The sequence below is a fragment of the Parasteatoda tepidariorum genome, chromosome 7 (assembly GCF_982258835.1).
Source record: "Parasteatoda tepidariorum strain Cologne lab strain chromosome 7, Ptep-v5.0, whole genome shotgun sequence".
NCBI lineage: Eukaryota > Metazoa > Arthropoda > Arachnida > Araneae > Theridiidae > Parasteatoda > Parasteatoda tepidariorum.
Window position 1 is genome coordinate 13,881,338 of NC_141761.1, and position 22,925 is coordinate 13,904,262.

Consider the following 22,925-nt stretch of genomic DNA (forward strand, 5'->3'; position numbering starts at 1 on the left):
GAACTGGGAAGTTAGCAATTTTTTTGTGGGGAGATGGGGGCCACTGGGTGCCATCTCGTCTGCAGAGGATCAAAATTGTGATTTCGTGTCTTCGGATCATCCTCAGGGATGTTTCCCAGACCGTCACCAATAGCCTATTGTGCAGCTCTACTACGACGTAAATGCGACTACACCCAAAAAATCTAAAACCGTCATAGAAAACAAGTAAGCTAAGAGCGTGAAAATACTTTCACACAATCTTTCGAAATTAGTTCAAAGCCAACAATTTTTTTTTTTTATTTGCAGCATTTGAATTTGCTTTTAGCATTGGTTGATATAATTACCAAAAGAGTATTTTTAAATCAAAAATTTGACTAAAATTAAAAAAGGTTTTTGAAACTTAACTAAATTGTAATAGCTCTGCTGATGTTGACCCGTGTTAAAGTTCTTGTGCTTGTCCTGCTGGATGTTTCTTGTGACTGCATTGTTGATCATGAATTTTTAATGCGCTAATGAATTTAATTTATGTGAATGTTCGTGAAATTATGTAAACATGTCATTTAAGCCCAGCAAAATTAGTTTTTAAGTAAAAGTGCTATTTTATATTTTATCATTTCGGTTGTTTCAAGTAGCAGTATAAATTATGCAGGGATATATTCGTAATCTGACCTGTGAAGCCAACTAAATTTGCCAAGACCCAGGTTATCCAGGAAATACATCCAGAAATAAAAGTATATGCTGGGATGGGGCGTATATGGATATCATCAGATCGAAATAGTATTTCGATTTTTTCTTTATTTAGGTCGATAGTATTTTTAAACTAGTTTTAGTTTAAATTTATTATAACTGCTCCCTTTTATTTTGAAGTTTTATTTGGGGGTAAATTACCGAATTGTGTAGGATATTATAAATGGTGTAAACCTATTTAGTGTGATCTTGGCAAACAATAATATACAATAATATAATACCTTAATTCTGGTGGCCAAGGGTGTGATAAATATGTATTATATTCTGTAACGATGTAAACAAGAAATTTACTCAATCCAGAAAGATAACAAAACTCAAATAATTCATTTGCTAGTTTAAGACAGTGCTAAACATTCAAGGAACTAGCTCATTTGTTTATTTTTTTTCTGAATAAATTTGTGTGTATTCTGTAATACTTAGCTTTGTTAATCTGAAATGTTCTGATGTTTTTAAACATTATTATTTCTCAGAATTCCAATTGCTATTTTTAATTGAAAGATAATCTATATTTCATTGTTCTGTAACTTTTATATTAAGATACTAAGAAAATGTTCATTCTAGACCTTAAAAAGGGCAGGGCACAAGAAGCTTGAAAGAGCCCCTAAAAAAGGGCTCACATCATAAAAAAGAGCATTATTTAAGAATATTTACTTTACTTTTAGGACACCCAAAATATAAAAAGTTTTTAATTTTATCACTAAAAAAATTTTTTGTTGTTGAAGTAATTAGTTTAAAATAATTCCCTTAATTCAATTGGTACATTCTATAAGTTGATTTTAAAGTGAGCGTAATTATAAAATTTTGAAGCGCATGATAAAATATCTATATGGTTCGAGAGTTGTTGCGAAATTTACATTTTTGTAAAATCCTAATATTGTTTTTCTTTTCATGTTGATAACTATGTTTATTTATACACTTAATTTAAAATATATTTTTCCTTCCTATCTAGATGATGAAAATCAGATTTTTTTTTTATTTTCATGTTTATAATTATGCTTATTCATGCATTCAATTGAAAATATTTTTTCTTTCTTATCTAGAAGATGAAAATGTTGGACATCCTTTTTGGAAGATTGTAAGCATGAAAAAATTGATGGTGGTATCCTTGCTTGTCAAAAACAAGAAGCTATCAGCTGATATAATGGTTAGTCAGTAATTAACAATAAATTTAATTTTTACATTCATTTTGGTGTACTTACCCATTGCAAGAGTAAATACCCTACCCACTGGATATTTACCTGACCCTCATTTATAGTTGCAATCTCAATAAATCGAACCTCATCTTAACTGCAGTGCAACCTCGAAAATCCGGACTGCTGGGGGGTTTGGAAGGTCCGGATTTCCGAAATTTTCGGATTTTAGATACCTTACTTGAATTGATAGAATTATCGAAGTTTCGAATTCGCCAGGATGATTTCACGATTAATCACGCGTGTGTAGACCTCCGACGTCAATTTTAACATAAATATACTCTTTAAATAATAAATAAAAGACATTAAAAATCAAACTTTCGTCATTTTCCCCCCGCAATCGATCGTTTAGATAACGTAATATTAGCAATTAAAACTAAAAATATAGGCTTAAAACGCGAGCTGAATTTAAACTTATAACCGAAACAGATACTTCTAGACTAGACTGTACCAGCTGATACTAATCCTTTTTTTGTTGGGGGATGAAAGAACTTGTCCCCGCCTCCTAAGCTTCATGGTTAAGAAAGAACCAGTTTTCCTTTTTCACAAGGGGGGAAAACAAGGAGATGGAAGAATTCCTCCTTCTGAGGGGATTCCCCTTCAGGAGGAGGGGGATTCCCTTTTATATTCTTTGTTATCTATACAGAACTGATAAGAATGACTGGAATTTCCTTATCAGCTATGAGCATTCATTCATTCCCTACCTCTACCTCTTCATCTACTGCTTCATTGTTGCAAAAGAGTTGTGTGATTCCCCTTCAGGAGGAGGGGATTTCCCTTTATATTCTTTGTTATCCATACAGAGCTGATAAGAATGACTGGAATTTCCTTATCAGCTATGAGCTTTCATTAACACCCCACCTCTACCTCTTCATCTACTGCTTCATTGTTGGAGAAGAGTTGTAGTTTTGCATTAAAATTTTTATTTTAAGCGATTTTTTTTAAATTTTTTCTTTTGAAAATTTTTTCTGAGGAACTGGACTTTCAAAATTAGTTGCTTATAAGTTATATTTTCCTACATTATTTAGATATTATATTTTCTTCTATAACACAACAATTAAAATGTATAGTTAGTTACTAAATTTGCCGCAGATATAACAGTCTTAACTTTTTTTTTATGTGTATTTTTTCAATCCTTTTTTTCATTCAATTATTTTTTCTTTTTCTTCTTTTTTACTATCCCATGCTTTTAGATTTTGTATTTCGACAAATACCCTGGGTATTTACCCAGGTGAATACTTAAAATTCATAAGTGCCTGGGTATTTATGAATTTTATTGAAAATTCTTTTATCATGTTCTTTTGGGTGTTAAAAAATTATATACAGTCGGACCTCTATTTAACGAAATCGCTAAATCCCGAAAAAAAGTTCGTTATGTGGAAAATTCGTTAAATAGAAAATCATCTTTTGAAATACTTCCACAACGTGGAATAGGTTTTAAATTCACGGATACTAGAAATAATTAAAATTGCAATTGATACACCTTTATCTTGTAAATTATTATCAATTAATTAATTTATAAATCTTACCCATAAAAGAAATCTGCAATGAAAGTAACAATAGAACAAAACATTATCCAGTGTGTTATACTATCATGCTACATATATTTTCCCCTGAATAAAAATGCTAAATTTTTATATATTAAAATTATTGCTTCATTTATTATAAATGTAATTTTAAACATACATTTTCACATGCATTCTTAATTTTAATTACTATTGATAAAGTCTGTTAATTTTGTCTGAGTTTTTTGTTTGTAAAAGTGTTTTTTCTCATAATAGGTCTCGCATTTTTGTAATGCACCAAAAATTCCTTCAGGCGTATTCTCCTCAAACTGCAATCCACGTCGAATTGTTTCAAATTATTTTAATATTTCATCATATGAAGGTTTGCTAATTTCTTCATCATTTCCGTCTTCATCTTCTTCGTCTTCCTCACAATTTATAGCTGTATTGTTTTTATTTTTCACAAAGTCCAAAATATCTGATTCAGTTAATGTTTCGGTGGTTTCTGCTTCAGAATCAAAAGAAAGAAAATCATTTATCCGTACATCATCATTAATTTCGTGGTTCTCTCTTAGCTGTACCCACATTTTTTTAAGTTCCTCTAAAGGAATATCATCCTCGTCCTCACTTTCCAAATTCTCAGCGTTGACAAAGAATCCAGCTTTAGCAAAACTGTTACGAATGGTGCGATCTGTAACATCAGAGTTCCATGCTTTGGAAATTTCTGTTACGCTTTCTCGCAAATTGATCTTTGGCATTGATTGCTTATTTTCAAGCGCAGCAATAACTTTTCGTACCATTCTTTTGCGGTAGTGCAGTTTAAAGTTTTGAATCACCCCTTAATCCATTGGTTGTAGTTTCGATGTAGTGTTTGGAGGCAAGTAAAAAACTAATGTTTTTCAGTTTTTTGCTGATATCCTTCGGGTGGGCAGGGCAATTGTCGAAAATTAGAGCAATTTTGCGATGCTCTGCAATCATAAGTTTGTCCAACTTTTGAATCCATTTTTCACAAATGTCTGCCGTCATCCATGATTTTTTGTTGAATTCATAATCAACCTCCAAAGATTTTGTGCCCTTAAAACATCTTGGAGTTTTGCTTTTCCCTATAATTAAGGGTTTTAGTTTTTGATTGCCAGTCATATTTGCCCCTAGCATGATAGTTATTCTTGCTTTGCTGTGTTTTCCTCCAAAGCATTTTTCATTTTTGAATGTTAGGGTCTTTTGAGGCAAACATTGAAAAAATAAAGCCGTCTCATCAGCATTAAAAATGTTTTCTGGCTTATAATCTTTTAAAATTTTATTAAGAGTCTCTGCAATCCAACTTTCACAGTCCTTATTACTGACGTCATTACTTTCACCAGACATAACTTTTTCTACAATTCCTTGTTTTCTTTTAAACTTGTCAATCCATCCACTACTTCCTCGAAATTCATCGTGTCCAAATGCCTTTGCAAATTGCATTGCTTTCTCGGTTATTAAAGGTCCAGAGATCGGCACGTTTTTATCTCGCATTGCGTGTATCCACTTCAAAACTGCCTCATTCACATCTTCATAGACACATGTTTTCAAACGTTTTGAACAAGGATTTGGTAAATCATTGTTTTCAATCTTATCACGGTTTCTTATTATCGTTGATAAGCTGCTTGAAGGAATACCAAATTTTGATGCAATATCTTTTTTTTTTACACCTCTATCCACTTCTTGAACAATTAAATTTTTTTCTTTAACAGTCAGGCACTTTCGCTTCGACATTTTGCAGCCGCAAGAAAAGCAACAAGCAGCACTCTGATCAGCAATCTAAAAACAGGAGGTGATTTCGAGAACGGAGCTCTACTGAGTGAACATTGAAACTTTTTCTAGAAAGGAAGTGAACAGTGGGGGTGGGGATAATAGGACATGTCAATAAGGGACCACACACTATGATGACCCATTCATTTTAGCTTCTCTGCTCATTTCCTATTCAAGGAATTTGACCCTTTCCCCCCTTTTCTAGTGACGTTGCATTTCCTGTATGAAATGCAAACAAAAAGGGAAAGGAATTTTACTTCTTTCTCTAAAAATTAAGGGGATGCGAAAATCAGTTCAAGGTCATTTCCCCCATGAAATGCGTTAACAAGTTAATAATTTTCTCAAATATTTTGGAAAATGGGGAAAGTAGATCTCAAACAAAAAATTCGTTAAATAGAAAATTCACTTCGCTATTTAGAAGTTATTTAACGAAGAAATTTCCAAAATGTTCTTGGTTCCACGAAAAAATTCGCAAAATAGAGAAATTCGTAAAATGGAAGTTCGTTAAATAGAAGTCCGACTGTATATATTTAAGGTACAATTAAGTTCTACTGACATTGTTTGAAGTTAATTAGTTCTTAACTAAGAAAAAAAATTCCTTCATAAATTATTGGAATCATTGTATTTTAGTTTTTATTTGAGAGTGACTATGGTTTAATCATCCTGAAGTTCATAGTTTGATTCATAATTCCCAATGTTTCTCAGCTCAGAAATATATTTTTAAAATATAAAGGAACGCTTAAGGAAAACTCAACATACATATATTTACATACTGATATAAATATATGTCACATAACACCACTTAAAAAGTGCATCCACCACCCTCCAAAATATTCCTTGTCCATCCCTGACTTCCATAATTCTATAAACAAACATTGAAGAAAAACTTATCTTTAAAAACTCATTCAATTTTTAATATTGTCCATTACAATGTGTATTTTTATTACAAATCACAAAAGAGTTTAATTTAAAGACATATTTAATTAAAATTTAATGTTGTAAATTTAATTAAAAACTCAGAGCAATATTAATAATCAATATTTCACATAAAACTGAAAATTAAATACAAGATCTTAATAAATTTAACTCAGTCAAATTTGTCAACCTCTTGTTTAATTGTCTAAATTATCTTGTATTTTAAAGATTTGTTTTCCTCATACTTGACAAAATAATTCACTAATATAAAAATTAAGTTGTTCACTTTAATATTTTTTGAAAAAATGATATTTTTTTTTTAAATTTCATTAAAATATCAACTGATTTTAAAATTACATTAAAAAAAGCATTTATTTTAAATAAAATAGTTATATTGTTTTTTTTTTTTTTTTTTTTACAAAAACTTACAAAAGAAATTTCCAGTTTTAGTTTAGTCATTTAATATAAATATTAAATTTATAGAATTAATAGAAATGAACACAGTTAAGAAATTTTAAACTCATCCCTGATGCATATAAATTTCTTCTATTTTATCCAGTTAATGCCATTGTCTTCGAAAAAAATGATTTTTTCTTGAAAAGCGCTCAATTTTAGCGCCAGAACTATAAGCAAGGCAAATGATGGTTATATATTTTAAAAGTGACGAAAAGTTATAAAAGCCTTGATTTAGGGTACTACCCCCAAGGCAGAGGTAAATACCCATTTATAAATACCATACTTACTGGGTATTTATCTGACCACATCTATACCCATGCAGTGTTTGGCTAAATTTGAATTGATAAAACTCTTAATAAATATAAAGTAATGACTATAAAATATGTAAACTTGTAATTGCTGCAATTTTTGTAGTCTTTATCAAATTTTCTTATTTATCTTCCTTCTCAGTGACGATACATATTATATAAAAAACTATTTTAAGTTTGAAATTTTTTTTTGTTTATAAAAATAAATAATTGTAATAAAGTTTGCATAAAACACTGAAAAGTTAAAAATTTTATACCTTATTATTTTGAACTGTTTTTTAAAATTTTTTCATGCAACAAATTTGTCCTAAAAAGTTTTAAGCAGAGGAACTTTTTTTAGAGGAAAGAAGAGGAATTAGGTGATTGAATGTGCCTAAAAGTTTAGCTTTTAGGCTCATTCAATGACCTAATTATTCTTTAGTTTAATGAGAACAATCACAAATTTATCTTTAAAATGATAAAAATAGAAAGTTAGAGCAAGGTTTATGTGTCATGTAAACTAAAAAAGTAAATTAATGTTATTAGTTTTACCCATGCTATTTTCTCTTTGCTTAATCAGATGAAAGTATACTGCAAAATAAAAATCTGCAATACCTTTTTTGGTAGAATATAGATTTTAAAAATAATTGATTATTCTAAAATTCTCAATAATTCCCATTAAACTTTGTTCAGCAGTTTAAGCTTCTAAAAATGTTTTGAAGAACCTAATTTTATTATTGATTTTCTGAAAAATGTATTTTCTCCTACAGAATTTAAAAGAATAAGTTTTATTTGGATAACAAAATAGCAGGGTCTAATACTAATTCTTATTATCGGCATTGCAACAGATTTGTGTCTTAAAATATTTGTACAAATATTTTAAAAGCAAAATACGCAAATACGAAATTGAAAAAGTCATTATAATGATCTATTATATAGCTATTATAAAATTATAAAGTTTCTAAAAAACCTCAAAATTTAGATTTTTTGTCTTCTATATTTTTATATATTTCTTTTTATTCTTCTCAACAAAATCCTTCTTAAATTAAATAAATTTCTTATTTAATAACAAATCCTTTTAGTTAGTTTACTTTGACTTATATAGTGACTTATTCATTTGAATTTTGTTTATTAATATGAATTTGAAACAAATGAGATTTTTAAAAAAAAAGAATCACTTCTGACTCGTGTCTATATAAATAGGAAATATATTGTATTACAGAGTTCTCCCTACGAATAAAATAGGGTTGGGCGCTTCCTCTCTGAAAAAAGCTTTTTGAGTTTTGAAAGGAACTCACATTAAAAATTAAAATTGGTAATATTATGTTATAAGTGAATTTTATCCACGACAATTTTTAAATTACCTCATACTATCATAAATTGTCTCTTACTATCTTATAAGTATATTTCAAAGGTAATTCTCTCTCATTATCAAAATCTGAGAAGAGATTGTTGTTAATGAAAATAATTAAAGGTATGCTAACAAACAAACTCTGTGCATATTTTTTTTCAATTAAAAGTAAACTAACAAAAAATGATTAATTGATAAACAGCTTGATAGCGTTTTTTAATAATTTTAACTAAAAATTATAAGAAAATAAACTTTAAAATGTGCATTTTTTGAAAAAAAAAATATTTAGAAATTAGTTTTAAAATTACTTAAAAAAATTATTAATATGCTCCTCCCCGACCTCCCCCTAAAAAGATACTTCTATTATAGAATGTTAACCAGTTGAGAATAGTCCAAACAAAGTAAATGTTTGTAAAAGTAATCTGAATTTAACCTATAAACACATAATTTTACCAATGTGTAATTGTTATTTAAGCAATGAATTAATTTTTTTCAAAATTGAATCTGAATAAAAAGACAATATTTTTAAAAGAGAGTGTCTTATTTTTATAAAAAGGGCAAAGAGCATTTATTGGGGTCAAAGGGCAAGCTGAAAGGGTTGCCCTTCACAAAAGGGTTAAGGAGAACACTGGTATTAAAATATACTGTTAATGAATTTCTTATAACAAAATAACTAAATGTTGCATTTTTAGAATGTTTTTCAATCCCCTTGAAAAATTATAATTATTGGAGATAAGATTTTGTTTTTTCCGATCAATAATATAAAAAATGTTGTTTAGTGTGTCTTAAGGAGAATTCTCAAGCTCTTCCAACACTTATGTATCTTTGAATTATTAGGTATGCTCTATCATTAATATTGTTAAAAGTATCATTGTTGTATTAATTTTAAAAGAAAAGTTTTAAATTACCTTTTTTCAAACTTGTGAAGTTTCTAATAGTGTTCTAACAGCTGAACCTTGATTATTTCCATTCTATTTATCCTTTTACTGTTATTTCCAAAGAGTGAATGTAAGCAATTGATAACTGTTTTTCCAAGTTTATATCTTCTTGGTAAAGCTCAACATTATTTAATAATTTCGACCAATTTTTTAAAAATCCATTTTGATGTTCATTTGATCCTTTTACTGTTACATTATTTGGGCAAATTATTAATGGTTGTCCCTACCATTATCGCATTATCATTACTTTAAATTAGAAGTCATTCAAATATTATATAAGCATATTTTTGGCAATTTCAAACACCTCCCATATCAGCAAAATTAAACAAATTTCAAACCTTTTTCCATGTGTCAGGATATTGCATCACCCTCTGGTTTTTACTTTCTTTTCAGTACTAATTTAATTTAAGGATAAAATTCTAATAAAAGATATTAACTTTATGTTAAACAACTATTGTATACAACTAATAAGCTACCGTGTGATCTGTTTTTATCCTAGCAAAATCATATATTACCCCTAAAATTTTTTGAAAAAAGTTCCTAAAATTACCCTAAAATTTTAAAAAACTTTGCTGCTACCCCTGTAGATTGTGCATGTTTTACAAGGAGATGCCCCAAGGGTAAAATATTACCCTTTAAAGTTTCAGTTCATTTACCTTTAAATTCAGAAAAACTTTGAAACTCACCTGCAGTTGTGGTGCAGCATTTAGACTTTCCATTTTCTGTTGAGAGGTTCGGATTTTGATAGAATATTTATTATCTTTAACTTTCTTTTCTAAAAATGAACTATTTAACATGTTTTATGCAATTTATAAATTATTTTAAAAACAAAAAATATCAGTACCTGTTTAATTTTATCTTATTAAAATATATGGATTAATTAATGATGTAGTAATGATGCAGTAAATGTGTAATTCAAGTTAAAATTTTGTTGTTATTTTTTTAAATTACAAATTTAAGTTAAGAAATTTTGTAATTTAAAATTCGCATTGAAATGTTATAATTAGTTAAAAATTAATTCAAATATTTTGATTAAAAAATAAGAAAAATAAAACATTTATAAATTTTTGTCTTAAAAATTTAATTTTTTTAACAAATTAATTTTGATTAAAAAATTATAATTTTTAACTTGAATAAAACTTATTAAATAGTTATTAACCTTTTTAGATAAAGAAATTTGAATTGAACTCCTGACCTCACAGGTAGAAGGTGAACAGCCTTACTGTTACACCACGAAAGAAAAAAAAATTCAACTAAACCAATATTAACTTAGTTTTAAAATAAACTAAAATACGCATTTGAAAATAATGAAGTTATATTTCTTGAAACTAATAAGAAATCAATTATAAATGATTAAATAAAAATAAATAAAAAAACTTATTTTAAGAAAAAGTTTTCAGCAATTTTTCAAAATTGCCTCATGCAATACTTACCATCTCCCTCCCCACAAACTGTGATGACATTTTCGACCAATAACTTGTCTTGGCTATTCTTAAATATTATCACACGTTTAATTTGTGCCCTATCTTAACCACATGCTCCTTAATTTAAGCTTAATTTTGTTTTAATAGGAATTTTCTAGATGTGTTCCACCCTTGTTAGATACAAACTTGTGCGCATGCAATCGCTTGTGAGAACTGAACAACAATATTTGGGCATAAGCTTACTTTTCTGGGTTACACCAAAAATCGCAATTGAAATTGCAAGCATTCTCTAAAATGTTTAATCCTCTTTGAATAGAATTAAATTAATTTTGTTCAGTATATTATGAACTGATAACATATCGATAAGACTGCTTTAAAACTCTACTACGCTTTTTAGTTTGTCTCAGAAAGATATTTTTGAGCAATTATATAGTTTTTTTTTGCAAATTCAAGAATGGTATTTATTATAAGGATATTTTTTGTGCTGTCTAATTTAAACATTTTTAGATTTTGTCCGTTTTATTTTCTAAGTATTCCTTTTGTGTATGTGGATAAACAATTCAATACTGCTGTTTGCATTACTTTGAAAATTTTCATTTTATACTTCAAGTAAACTTATTTAATTCTTGTACATTTCCATTATTTCACAATGATTTGTTTATAATAAATATTTCTATCAGGTGGAATATTTTTCTAACTTGTATCTAAAATTTAACAAGAGTTAACTTAGAAGTTTCAATTGCTATTGTGTCTTTTGAAGACTTTTATTTATCTTTCAGGTTTTGAAGTGGTTATTAACTTGTTATTTCTTAATTTAAAAGTTCATGTATTTCTCTTGATATGGTCACATGCATTTTTCTTAATATGGTCATATATTTTTCTTAATATGGTTATTAAAAAAATCATATAGTATTTTGATGAATATAGAACCATAGTTTTTGATATATATAATTTTCACAAGATTCTTAAAATAAGATCCTTAATGCATTGACCTCTAATAATGTTTTAAGATTTGCTATTCCTTTTTCTCTTCACATATATATATATATATATATTAACAACAAGCTGTAAAGTTTCACATTTATCAAAAGCTTCTTATTTTCTATGTTTGCAGTAAATTTTAGTTGAATTTTAAATAACTGGTAGATTCTTAAACTGATATTCAAAGAAACATTTAAAATATATTTTAAAATTTCTCTTAAATACTTTTTAGAGAGGGGTTTAAACACTGCTAACAGAGAGCTTGATGACATTTTTTAATTCTGTTACATTTGTTTGAATATTATAAATAGTATAAATATCAAAAAATCAAAAATACATGTTACAAATTGAAAATTGTATGCAAGTTTCAATTAGAGTGCACAATTGTATACAGTTACATTAAATCATCTTTAATGCAAAGTACAATGCAGAAAACATTGCAAAAACAAATGTTACAAATAGTGTGGAATATTTTAATCAGCCTATGAGAAAGGGCTTAAATACTTAAGAAAAATCAGCCTAAATTTCTTTTTTACTGCTCTTTTTATTTTATTTTTTAATTCAGTTATATTTGTTTTCAAAATTTTTTTATACCTATTTGTAATGTTTTTCTGTATAATTTTTCTGTAATGTGCTTTTTACCAAATATAATGCTCCATCATAGTTTTGATGCTTGTGTATTATTTTCATGGTTTTAATTTGTTTAGATTTTTTGTATCTCTTTTATACTTATCAATCTTTATATCATAATACAGGGTTCCCACTGTACTTGAAAAACCTTGAAAGTCCTTGAATTTGGTTGAAAAAAATCAGGGCCCCAGAAAGTCCTTGAATTCTGCCATATGGTACTTGAAAAGTACTTGATTCTTTAGAAATTAAAATACTACTAATTTTTCTTGCAAAAAAGTAATGAAAAAAAATAAATTCAAAGGAAAATTATAGAAATTCTAATTATGCAATTTTTAATGCTTGAAGTGAAAAGGTGTTAAAGAAGATGCAAAACTTTTCTCTCCTAGATTTTTCAGACCAGATTGTTGTTCATATCTCTGATGTTTTGAAAGCTGAAATTTCTAGCAAATTTTAGGTTTCTTATTCATAGTTTTGCGAATGATATATAGGGTTTAATTGATTTAGAAACATGTTTAATGTGTTGACTTCATTATTACGACAGGTTAATATTGTTGTCCTATTTGTTCTTTTAATTTATGTAAGAAGGATAATTAATTTTGTATAATTTACAATCAAATTTTTACATTCAGTTTTTACTGCTAATAAATAAAGTTTAGTCCTACTGGTTTCATTGATTATGAATAAACATTGTGATTCACATTAAACTGATTCTTGATTTATGGATCAGAAATTCACATAAAATGTTCTACGAATTGTGGTTTAACTGAAAGTGATCAATGAATCACATATCGAATATTACTTTAAAGTGATTTGCAAATTACTCATCAGGATTTGTATTAAGGTATTTTATAAATCACATCATGATTCACATTAAAATTATTTATTAATCATGCCTCACGATTCTTATTCTAGTAGTTTACAAATCACGCATTGCGATTCACAAAAGAGAGATTTGAGAATTACCATCCACAATTCTCATCAAAATGATTTTAGAATCACACATATCTGTCCTATATTAAGTACCTTTCGAAACACAAATTGCAATTTGTGAAAATTAGGCATATTCACAAAATTTACATTTTATGGATATATTTTAAAGAAATAAAGCTTGGTAAGTCTTAGTTATCTTTAAAATATTGTTCTACAATAGATTTTATTATGTTCAAAATACATTACTGATACAGTGCCCGCCGCTAATAAAATCACCGGATAATAAAATCAGCCGCTTTATAAAATCAAATCGGCAAAAACCGAATCGTTACAATATTAATACATGTTGAAAACATCCTTTAATAAAATCAATGCCGCCGTTTTTTAAAATCAAAATTTTGACTACATAATAAATCAAAGGTGCAATATTCCAGCTTTTTTTGTTCTTATTTATAAAATTTTATTTTTTCGAAGTTTAAAAATATTTTTAGATAAAGCAACAGTTACTCACAAACATGTGAAACAGGTGTGGTTAGCACTTTCCTGTGATATACATAGTGTAAGAGTTAAGGAAAAATGTGGGTGGTAAGCGGCGAGTTCATAGAAATCAATTTATCAATGTTAATTCCTTGGCTTGAATGAAGTTTGGAGAAACCTATCTCACTCAACAGGGGATCGAATTCTTATCTTACTTTTTATTGAATGAACCATAGAAGGGAGAGAAGTTTCTTTTGTTATCTATCTTAACAGAGAACATGAATAGATTTCCAAAAACTGTCTGTGCTCATGTTCCATATTATTTAAGCCGTTTGAGTAAATTATAGTTAGAGTTAGAGCACATATCATTTTTAAGTTCGTTTGGTGTTAAATTTTATCAGCATGCCGAAAAGGAAGGATTTGAGTCTTAAAGATAAATTCGAAGTGTTGCAAAACTATGATAAGCTTCCTAAATGTAGTCAACGTGAAGCTTCAATGGAGATGGGGCTCATAATTGTTTCGAAGAAATGATCAGCTAGGAAGAAAATGAAATGGACGAGAATTTTTCATGTTACGTAGCTATTGACAATAACCTGCAAACATCAGGAGAAAAATCTCATTCTGAAATTATTACAGACATCAAAAATTGCAAAGTTATTTCCCATCAAGAAATGGAGGAATCAGACTTAGAAGATGAAATAAACTCATCAGTGCCATCTTCAATGGAAGTCAGAAAAGCACTTAATGTATTGCGGCAAGCTTTAGAACAAAGAGGAGGAATATCAAAAACTATAAAAACTTCTATAAACTCTCAAATGATGTTGAAAAGTTAACTTTAAATACTGCACCTCAAGCAACCATTGATCGGTTTTTTGCAAAACTTTTGTAAATTTAATCTTATGTAGGGTTTTACTTTATTAAAATAGTTAAATTAGTTAAAATAAAGCATTAATGTGGTCACTATTTCAGCTTTTAAAGTGTGTGCATTTAGAATATATCGTAAAAATGTGTTTTTTTTTCAAATGTTGAATCGCCTCTTAATAAAATCAGCCGCTTAATAAAATCAAAAGAGCATAAAACGAATGTGATTTTAATAAACGGCGGGCACTGTATTCTTAAGTAAGAACATAGAAAATTTGATATTAAAATTGAAACAGATATGTTAGATATATTTTGATAATTTATCTAAGTATATAAATTTCCCTGTAACCTAAAATTTGATCTAACATATTAAAAAAAGTATTTATATTTTAAAAACCGTGCAATTACACAAACTTTATCAATTATTTACTATGCTTGTTTAATGTAATATGCATTACTCATTCATTCAGTTTCATTAATTCTAATTCATTTGTCATGAAAAGTTTCACTGATGCTAGTTTTAAATGTTGGCTAGTATCCTGTGTCAATTGGAGTTTTTTTTTTTTTTTTTGATCAATTGGAATTTTTTTAAAGTAATTTGAAACAGCAATGTAACTATCAACCATTTGTATTATTAGCTGATAAATTTAATAAATAATTTTTTGTTGTTGTCAAATAAGCATTATGATTTAAAAATATACAATTTCTGCTTCTACGTAATTGTAAAATCTGGTTGACATGTACTTTAGCGTATAACAATAATATCGAATAGGTCCTTGAAAAATTTGATTTTAGGTCCTTGAAAGTCATTGAAAAGTCCTTGAATTTTTTTTAAAAGATTGAGTGGGAACCCTGTAATATTAATTACTTGTAGGACTCATCTTCACAGTCCTGCTTCACCTATAATTAAATTGTTTTGTTGGAAAAAGATGATCAACTTGAGATTAATCATGAAACAGTGTGGGAGAGGATGAAGAATACCTCTACAGTAAGTTTTAAATAATATAAAACTTGTAAATTTCTTTATTACATATACAGATAACCCAAGTGTTGTGCAGACTTGGGTGACCTCCTTATTACAATATCCCCACACTCCTTAGAAGTCCTTAAAAACTGCTTAATTTTTAATTTGGGAAACAAGGGCTATTAAAAGTACTTAATTTTGGTACAAGGTTTTTAAAAATATTTAATTTTTCAGCATCACTATAGTTGATGGGAACAATTTTTTCAGTTCAATTTTTTAAAACAAAAAGTTGATCTTTTATCACCTAGAATTAGACTATGGTAGAGCATTTAAGAGAGACAAGAAAGGGTGTGTCTGAGGGGGCTACAGGCAAGGGGGGTAAGCATATTTCATTCATATACTGGTTCTTTCATTAATATATTCTGCATTTTGTCTAAAATCTGTTCCAAACCTTTTGTTATAAATGTGGATTAGAATAAAATTCTAACTTAGATTTTAATAATCATTTTATTGAGTTAACATTGCAACTTAAAATGTTTCTTCTTCTTCTTTTAAAATTTCTAATTAACTTTTGGTAGCAAAATTAGTTCATGTTTTTCATCAGATTGTTTAGTAATCCTATGTAAAGTTAATTCCTAATAACAGTTTTGGCTGGAAATAATTTTATGTAATCCTCATTATAAAAGTTGAGGTACCATAAACATAATATGATAAAGTGATATTGCAGGATAAGAAAATGCCACTAATAATGAAGAATGCTGTTTTGTTTTAAACTGTCAATTTGCAATAAAAATAAAATATCAAATCATAGTAATAGTAGAGAGTAATATTAAGAATGATAGAGGATAATAAAAAATATTACAAGTAAATGTCTATAACTGATTAAAAATTAAATAATTTATCAGTATTTATTAATTAAGTAACCTTATCAATTTTCTGCCTAAGGAATGTGTTGATACCCTTAAAAAATGGTTTTAGAGCCTTTTATTAATAAGTTTCACTGAAAAGCATTGGTTTGAAAATTATAAGTCTTCTGAACATAATTGTGTTTTTATTCTATAAAAATTTCATAAAAATATTTATTTCAGTAAAATTAAGAAAAAAGTTCAAACCGAATGAAAAAAAGTGAATGATTTAAGGTGCTTAAATACCAGCGTTGTCTGTTTTTACTTGAAAAAGGACTTAATTTGACATGACATATTAAGAAAACTACTATCATGCATGACTCTAATTATACTTTTTAGTATTAATTCTTTTAATATTCATTTGAAACATTTTATTAATGGAAAAGAAAGAATTTTTTCGGCGTAACTGAATATTTAGCGAGATTGGCCCACAACTAAATATGTGATGCATGTCTAGCATAGTTGCCAACTGTTCCGGTTAAATCGCGTTTGTTCCGATTTTTTAACTTTGTTTTGAAACTACGGTTTTAGGCCAAAATGTTCTGATTTTTTGACATTCTAGTGCCTTTTCACTCCTTATACCAATTTTCTTTCAACCCAGGGCAGGTCTAAAAACGAGAAGCAGGGCATTTGATTTTTCCGCAAATATCACGGAATTCTGTTAGACCATTGGTTAGCGCGCTTCGCGAATCAAAGTTTTATAATCCGACGAGATTTTGAAACTATTGCTAAATCACATTGACGAGACGTTTATGATTCTTCTGCCAATTTGATTCCTTTGATTTGGCTGATTTTCGCCATTCTGAATATTAGGAACTCCATCGGAATCTGCTAATATCACGATTCTCATTCACACAATTTTAATATCAATCTTCAATTTTGATATTTAGCTAATTTAAAAGTTATGCGATGTGATTCATATTCTCGTGATTTAAAAGTTATGCATCATGATTCCTATTTACGCGATTTAAAAATTCAGTATTGTAATTTGTATTTTCGCTTTTTTAAAATCCAATTTCATGATTCATATTCACTCAATTTTTAAAATCAAGTATTATGATTCATGTAAGAAGTAAGTTTTTTCTTGAATTAATTACTATAAACATGTGATATTCTTTATTAGTAAGTAATTTAATTAAAACTGTTAGCTCAAAAAATTATTTTCAGCATGAAACATTTATAAATTGATATTTTTATATCAATAGTTTAGTTTTTGATATTTTGTTTTCACTTTGTGTCATAATTTCCCATGATTAGCTTATCAAGCTTTGTGTTCCTCTTTTTGTTTTTAACAAGTAGGCAGCTATTTTCTAGAAACCGCAATATAAAAACTTGTTGTAATAATTTTTTCTCAACTTTATTTTTTTAAATATATGAAAAGAAAATTGCAAATCTTGATTTCACCAATTAGTTTTACAATTCAATTTCAATGAAATTATTAAAGATTGAATACTGATTAGTTTCATAGATATTGTTAACCGTTAACAGTCTGAAAAAGTTTTTTTTCCCCCTTCAAAAATCCGACTTAGGTTTGCAAAAATTACTCGGTCTCACTTTGACAAGCCCTGTTAGTAAATACAATTTTATCAGTAATTATATTATAATAAAGTTGCCTTTTATTTTTTTTTTTATTGATTGATTTTCTTTTTCAAGAAAGGTCAATAATTGGCACTGTCACTGGTGGTATATATGCATATTCGATGATAAACAATCCTATTATTTTTAAAGTCCTTTATTTTTGCTTTCTTAAAAGAGTGGGAATCCTGTATTAAGTACATTTGAATATTTTTTTTAAAATTCATTCAATTACTTTTGTAAAATTGTACTACATTATTACATACAAAAACTTTATATATTAAATTCCATGTAGTGTAGCCCTTGTTGTTGAACTTTATTCAGCCCAGCATTTGCTCTGTTTAATAGCATGTACAAGAGTAACTGTAATCTGGTACAAATTTTTTTTTAATTGATTATATAAAATTCATCATTCAATTTACTTCTGCAAATGTTTTCATATTTTGCAATATAATATGAGTTCACTCTTTGCATCTTTTTCCTCCCATGTACCCTATATGTCATTCTCAGTCAATTAGGAATTCATATCATAATTAACTAAATGTTGATAATTTTTACATTAAAACTGTTGATTGAAGTCTGCAAATCAATGACTAGCAATAAAGAAACTTTAAAACAAAAATTTAGTTAAAGTTTTAAATTGCCTTTGCATGAGAAAATGTAATTAATTACTGCATGCTCACTTAAATGCTTTTAAAACATACAAAGAAAATAATTAACTTTTTTCTTATCAATAAATAATTTATTAAAAAAAACATGAAAAATATTTTAAATGATATTTTTTTGAAAAGTTATTGAATATTTTTAAGAAAATAAATAATATTGCTAGGAAATATGTAAATGACAGTTCATCTCACTTTTTGAAAATTTGTCATACATTTTGTGCCTACAACCAGTAAACATTTTCATTCAAACAACCCATTAATGATAATCTTATCTCCATAATTTTCTTTTGCATTATCCACAGTACCTAAACACATAGTAAAATATACTTTTACTTTATTGTCTAAACAATTTATTATAAAAAAATAAGAATGTTTTTGAATCTGTATTACTAAGTACTTGATTACAAATTGCTATCATAAATAATCACAACCACTAACCACATATTTTTTCTTAAAAATGAAAAAAATATTTTTGAATTTATTACAATATATTCTTGAAAACCAATTCCTATTATTATTATTATTTCCAATTACAGTCGAACCCCGCTATAGTTAACCGTCTGCGGACTCAGTAATGTGTCCACTATAACCGATGGTTCACTATATCCAAATTTTTTGAAGAATATTTTTTGCATAAGACAGTTGAATGATTGAAAATTGGCTTTGCAATTTTGCATAAGTTATTTAAAAAATTATTAACTAATTAACGGATAATAAAGCAAAAATTGATGAAAAAAGTAATTACGTCGCTAAATATTAGTTTTATTTTCACTTTTTATGAAAAAAATTTGTGACATTTGATTGAATACAATTTGATTTTAAATTGAGCTCATCAATTTTCTTATCTACAATGTGCAAAGAATGCAAGATTTTTACATTTTGAACAAGATTTCGAACCATCTTAACAAAGTATCTTCTACGTTTTGTCTTTCAGCTCCACGCAGTTTTTTCGATGAAACCATGTTTTTGTCGTATGCCGCAAGAATTGCACTTCGATTTTTCAAAATGTTTGAAACTATAGATTTTGACAAGGAAAATTCATTACACAGTGCCGATTGATTGGTTCCATCATCAATACGCTTTACAATTTTAACTTTGTCCTCTATCGAAAACGCTTTTCTCATTAGAGAATTTGCCATTTTCACTGCTTTTGAAATAAAAATCTTGTCTCAAATAGATAATGTAAGAATATGAAGAGAGCAGCTGTAGAATGAGTTAAATTGTTCCCCTTCTTGATTGTCAAGGGGTGATTTGTAAGGAATATGGTTTGAACAGATAAGAAAATTTCAAAAATTCAGCAGGTGGCCAAGTTAACTAGTTGTAGAGCAAGCTTGGGGAAAAGAGATAAAGCGAGGCTTGTCAGGGAGGGGGGAGTATAAGATAAATGATCTGTTTGACATTTATTACAGTATAGTTAAAAGTGATAAGCATAAAGGAGAGTAATATGACACATTTTATTGGAATGCATTCATTTTCAAAGATGTTAAAGATGGAGGACTGAAAAAGATATTTAAAGAAATGAAATTTGAGTTCACTATAACCGAGTTTCCGAGTTCTAAGCTGTTCACTATAAGCGTTAAAAATAACATTATTTAAATAGGAATACGGACGGGACCGCTAAAAAAGTTCACTACATCCGAGTGTTCACTATATCCCAGGTTCACTGTATTATTATTATTTCTTGAATAAAATGTAGACTTTTGATGAAAGTAAAGCATAATGTTTATAAATTAAAATCATTTTCCAAGTGAATACTTGCTAACCTAACACTGATTTATTTGCTTTATTCCATACTATCTGTTGGAGTTTCAGGATGTTTGGAATAAAGTTCATTTGGCAATATTGACTCAGGATTTTCAGTGCCATTCTTCGTTACTGTAAAAAGTCATACCTCTAATTAACTATGCAGGTATTTGCATCGATTTTTCTGAGGATATTAATGTTAACTTATTCTTAAAGGGCCTAGCCTATTTTTTTCTAACAATTCTTGCTACTCTTTTTTTTCCAAACTAGCACATTGTGGATTCTTCCTATTTATATGTTAACTTAGAAGCTCATAAGTTAACTCTTTATTGAGTTTTGATAAATATGCATGCTTTGTGTAATCTTTTTATTTATGCCACGTTTGTTCTTCACTTTTGGCATAAGTAGAACTTTTATTCTTGATATTGATTTTATTACCCATATTTATGCAATTGTTTTACAGTAAACTTCCAATTATCCACAGGTATAGAATTCAGATCATCAGCGCTTCACCTTTTTTTCACAAGGACAAACAACATATCGTTTAGAATTGAGAACTAATAAATTCATAGAGATGAAATTATTTCAAGACTTTTGAGAACAACATACTAGCAAAGATTCATGTTTGTAGTCTAGATGTTCGCAACTAATCAAATAATAGGTCTACACTGAAACATTGCAGCTTCAAGTGCAATAAATTAGTAATAAGGAGCACTGAAAATGGTGAGAAACAGCAAAACAATGTGAGTCATGATTTACAGTTGTGGAACTACGAATACAGGATGAAGTTCAAATTTCAATGAATGGATTCCATCAAAGCAGTTTCTTCTCCTGGATGGTATTGTTGCTATTCAAAGCAATAATATTGATAGCAAAGTTTTTCCATCTTGCCTTAATTTGATGACTGGGAATGTATTATCCTCATGGTCATTTATTTAGTCAACACATTCTTGGAACCCTTAACAGATTATCCCCAAATTTGCTTATCCGCGCTTCAGGGGTCACTCAAGTCAGTAAATAATTGGGAGGTTACTGTATAGTTAAAAACTATCAACAAATTACTAATGCTGAAATTGCTAACTTCTAGGTCATGGGGAAATTGTTTTTCTTTTTTTTAAAAGAACCGAATCTTTGTTTATTATATGTAAAAATAAAAAATATATAATATTAATAACTTTTTATAAGTAGAGCTAACTAAAAGATCCAAATTGAAATTACAACATTTAGATCTTAATCTAGTTAAAACTATAAGTGAAACTTTTTATGCAAATATTCTAAATTTTTTTTGGTGCAAAAAAGAAAGAAATATATGTTGAGCAAACTTCCAATAAAAATTATGAAAATAAATTTAAAAAAATACATCTAATTTTGGATATAGTTTTTTTAGCTATTCAGTTTATTTGTTTTTTGCAAAGCTCACGTTTTTAAATCAAAACTATCTGGGGGACACAAAAAATAATGTATTCATAATTATCCAAGCACTTTTATTTAAATTTTTTTAACGTTTTCTCAATTAATAATATTTATATCTTATTTGAATACAATCCCTTATTCGGCAGTCATTTTCCTAATGTAATTATTTCGGTAATTAGGCATTGAAAGAAATTGCTATAAAAGTAAGTTATTATATAGTTTGTACAAATAAATTTTTTTTTCTCCCAATTTATTGAAGAAAGCTGGGGGGACAGTAATTACACTCAATAAAGTAACACATTGAGTTTTTAAGATTAAGTAAAACTTATATACTATAAAAGCAAACTTTAATATTCTTTCAAGAAAAATGCTCTTTATAACCCGGGAATTTTATTTTATTCATCTAAAGCCACCAATTGAGTTTTATTGCCACTTTATGTATTTGGGATAGTTTATACACAAATATTGGGGATATATTCAAAATTATGTGTAGAACAAAATACTCAAATTAATCTATGAATATGAATCATGTATACTTAAATCAATTAAAAATTCATACTAAATCAGATTAGATGTGAACCCTGTGGCAGAATTTTTTCTGACTTTCTGCGACAAACCTAACTAGAACCAATCTCTTTCTGCAAGATATTTTTATCGTTATAAATGTATGTGTAATGAATTTATAATAATAGATGAAATTCGTGTTTATAAAATAAGTCTAAATGCATAGAATAAAACTGTGTAGATTTTTTTTCTTCTTAATTTCATAATATAAGTTTACATTTCTTAATAAGTTTAAATTGTTTAAGTATAAATTTGCATAATCTTCGATAATAACGAAAAGTTATAAATGTATAGATCTGCAGACAAAAATGCCTACTAGTAAAGATTACCCAGAACCTGTAATAAGACAGAACTTATAGAAATAGCTAAGAATAGACAAAAAGATTAAATTTATAAAACAAGATAACTGAATTTGAAGTATCAGTTTAAAACAATATCAAAATTAAATTATTAAAGCAGTTTAAAACAGTATGGTTTAATGTTTCAGTATAGTAGTTATATCAGGTACAGAAACAAATCAGATGAAAAAATTAATATTGAAGTTGAGTAATCAAAATAATAAAATAGAATTGACTATAACCGAATTCTAAAAGCAAAAAATTACAGCAATGTTTGTTTCAATTTTTGCTACATCTAA

The 22,925-nt window shown here is 27.7% G+C and overlaps 1 protein-coding gene across 3 annotated transcripts in view; it reads left to right on the forward strand.

Annotated features, from left to right (window-relative positions):
* The first annotated feature begins 270 nt into the window (after positions 1 to 270).
* The window catches only part of LOC147806873 (uncharacterized), a 76,307-nt gene continuing 53,652 nt past the window's right edge, over positions 271 to 22,925 (forward strand). For 2 of the 3 annotated variants that reach the window (XM_087167367.1, XM_087167368.1), the window contains exons 1-2: positions 271 to 781; positions 1,767 to 1,870. In XM_087167367.1, the coding sequence (XP_087023493.1) occupies positions 715 to 781; positions 1,767 to 1,870 (171 nt within the window). In that variant the 5' untranslated portion in view covers positions 271 to 714. The remainder of the gene's footprint in view (positions 782 to 1,766; positions 1,871 to 22,925) is intronic. The other variant, XM_087167369.1, reaches the window with a different exon arrangement.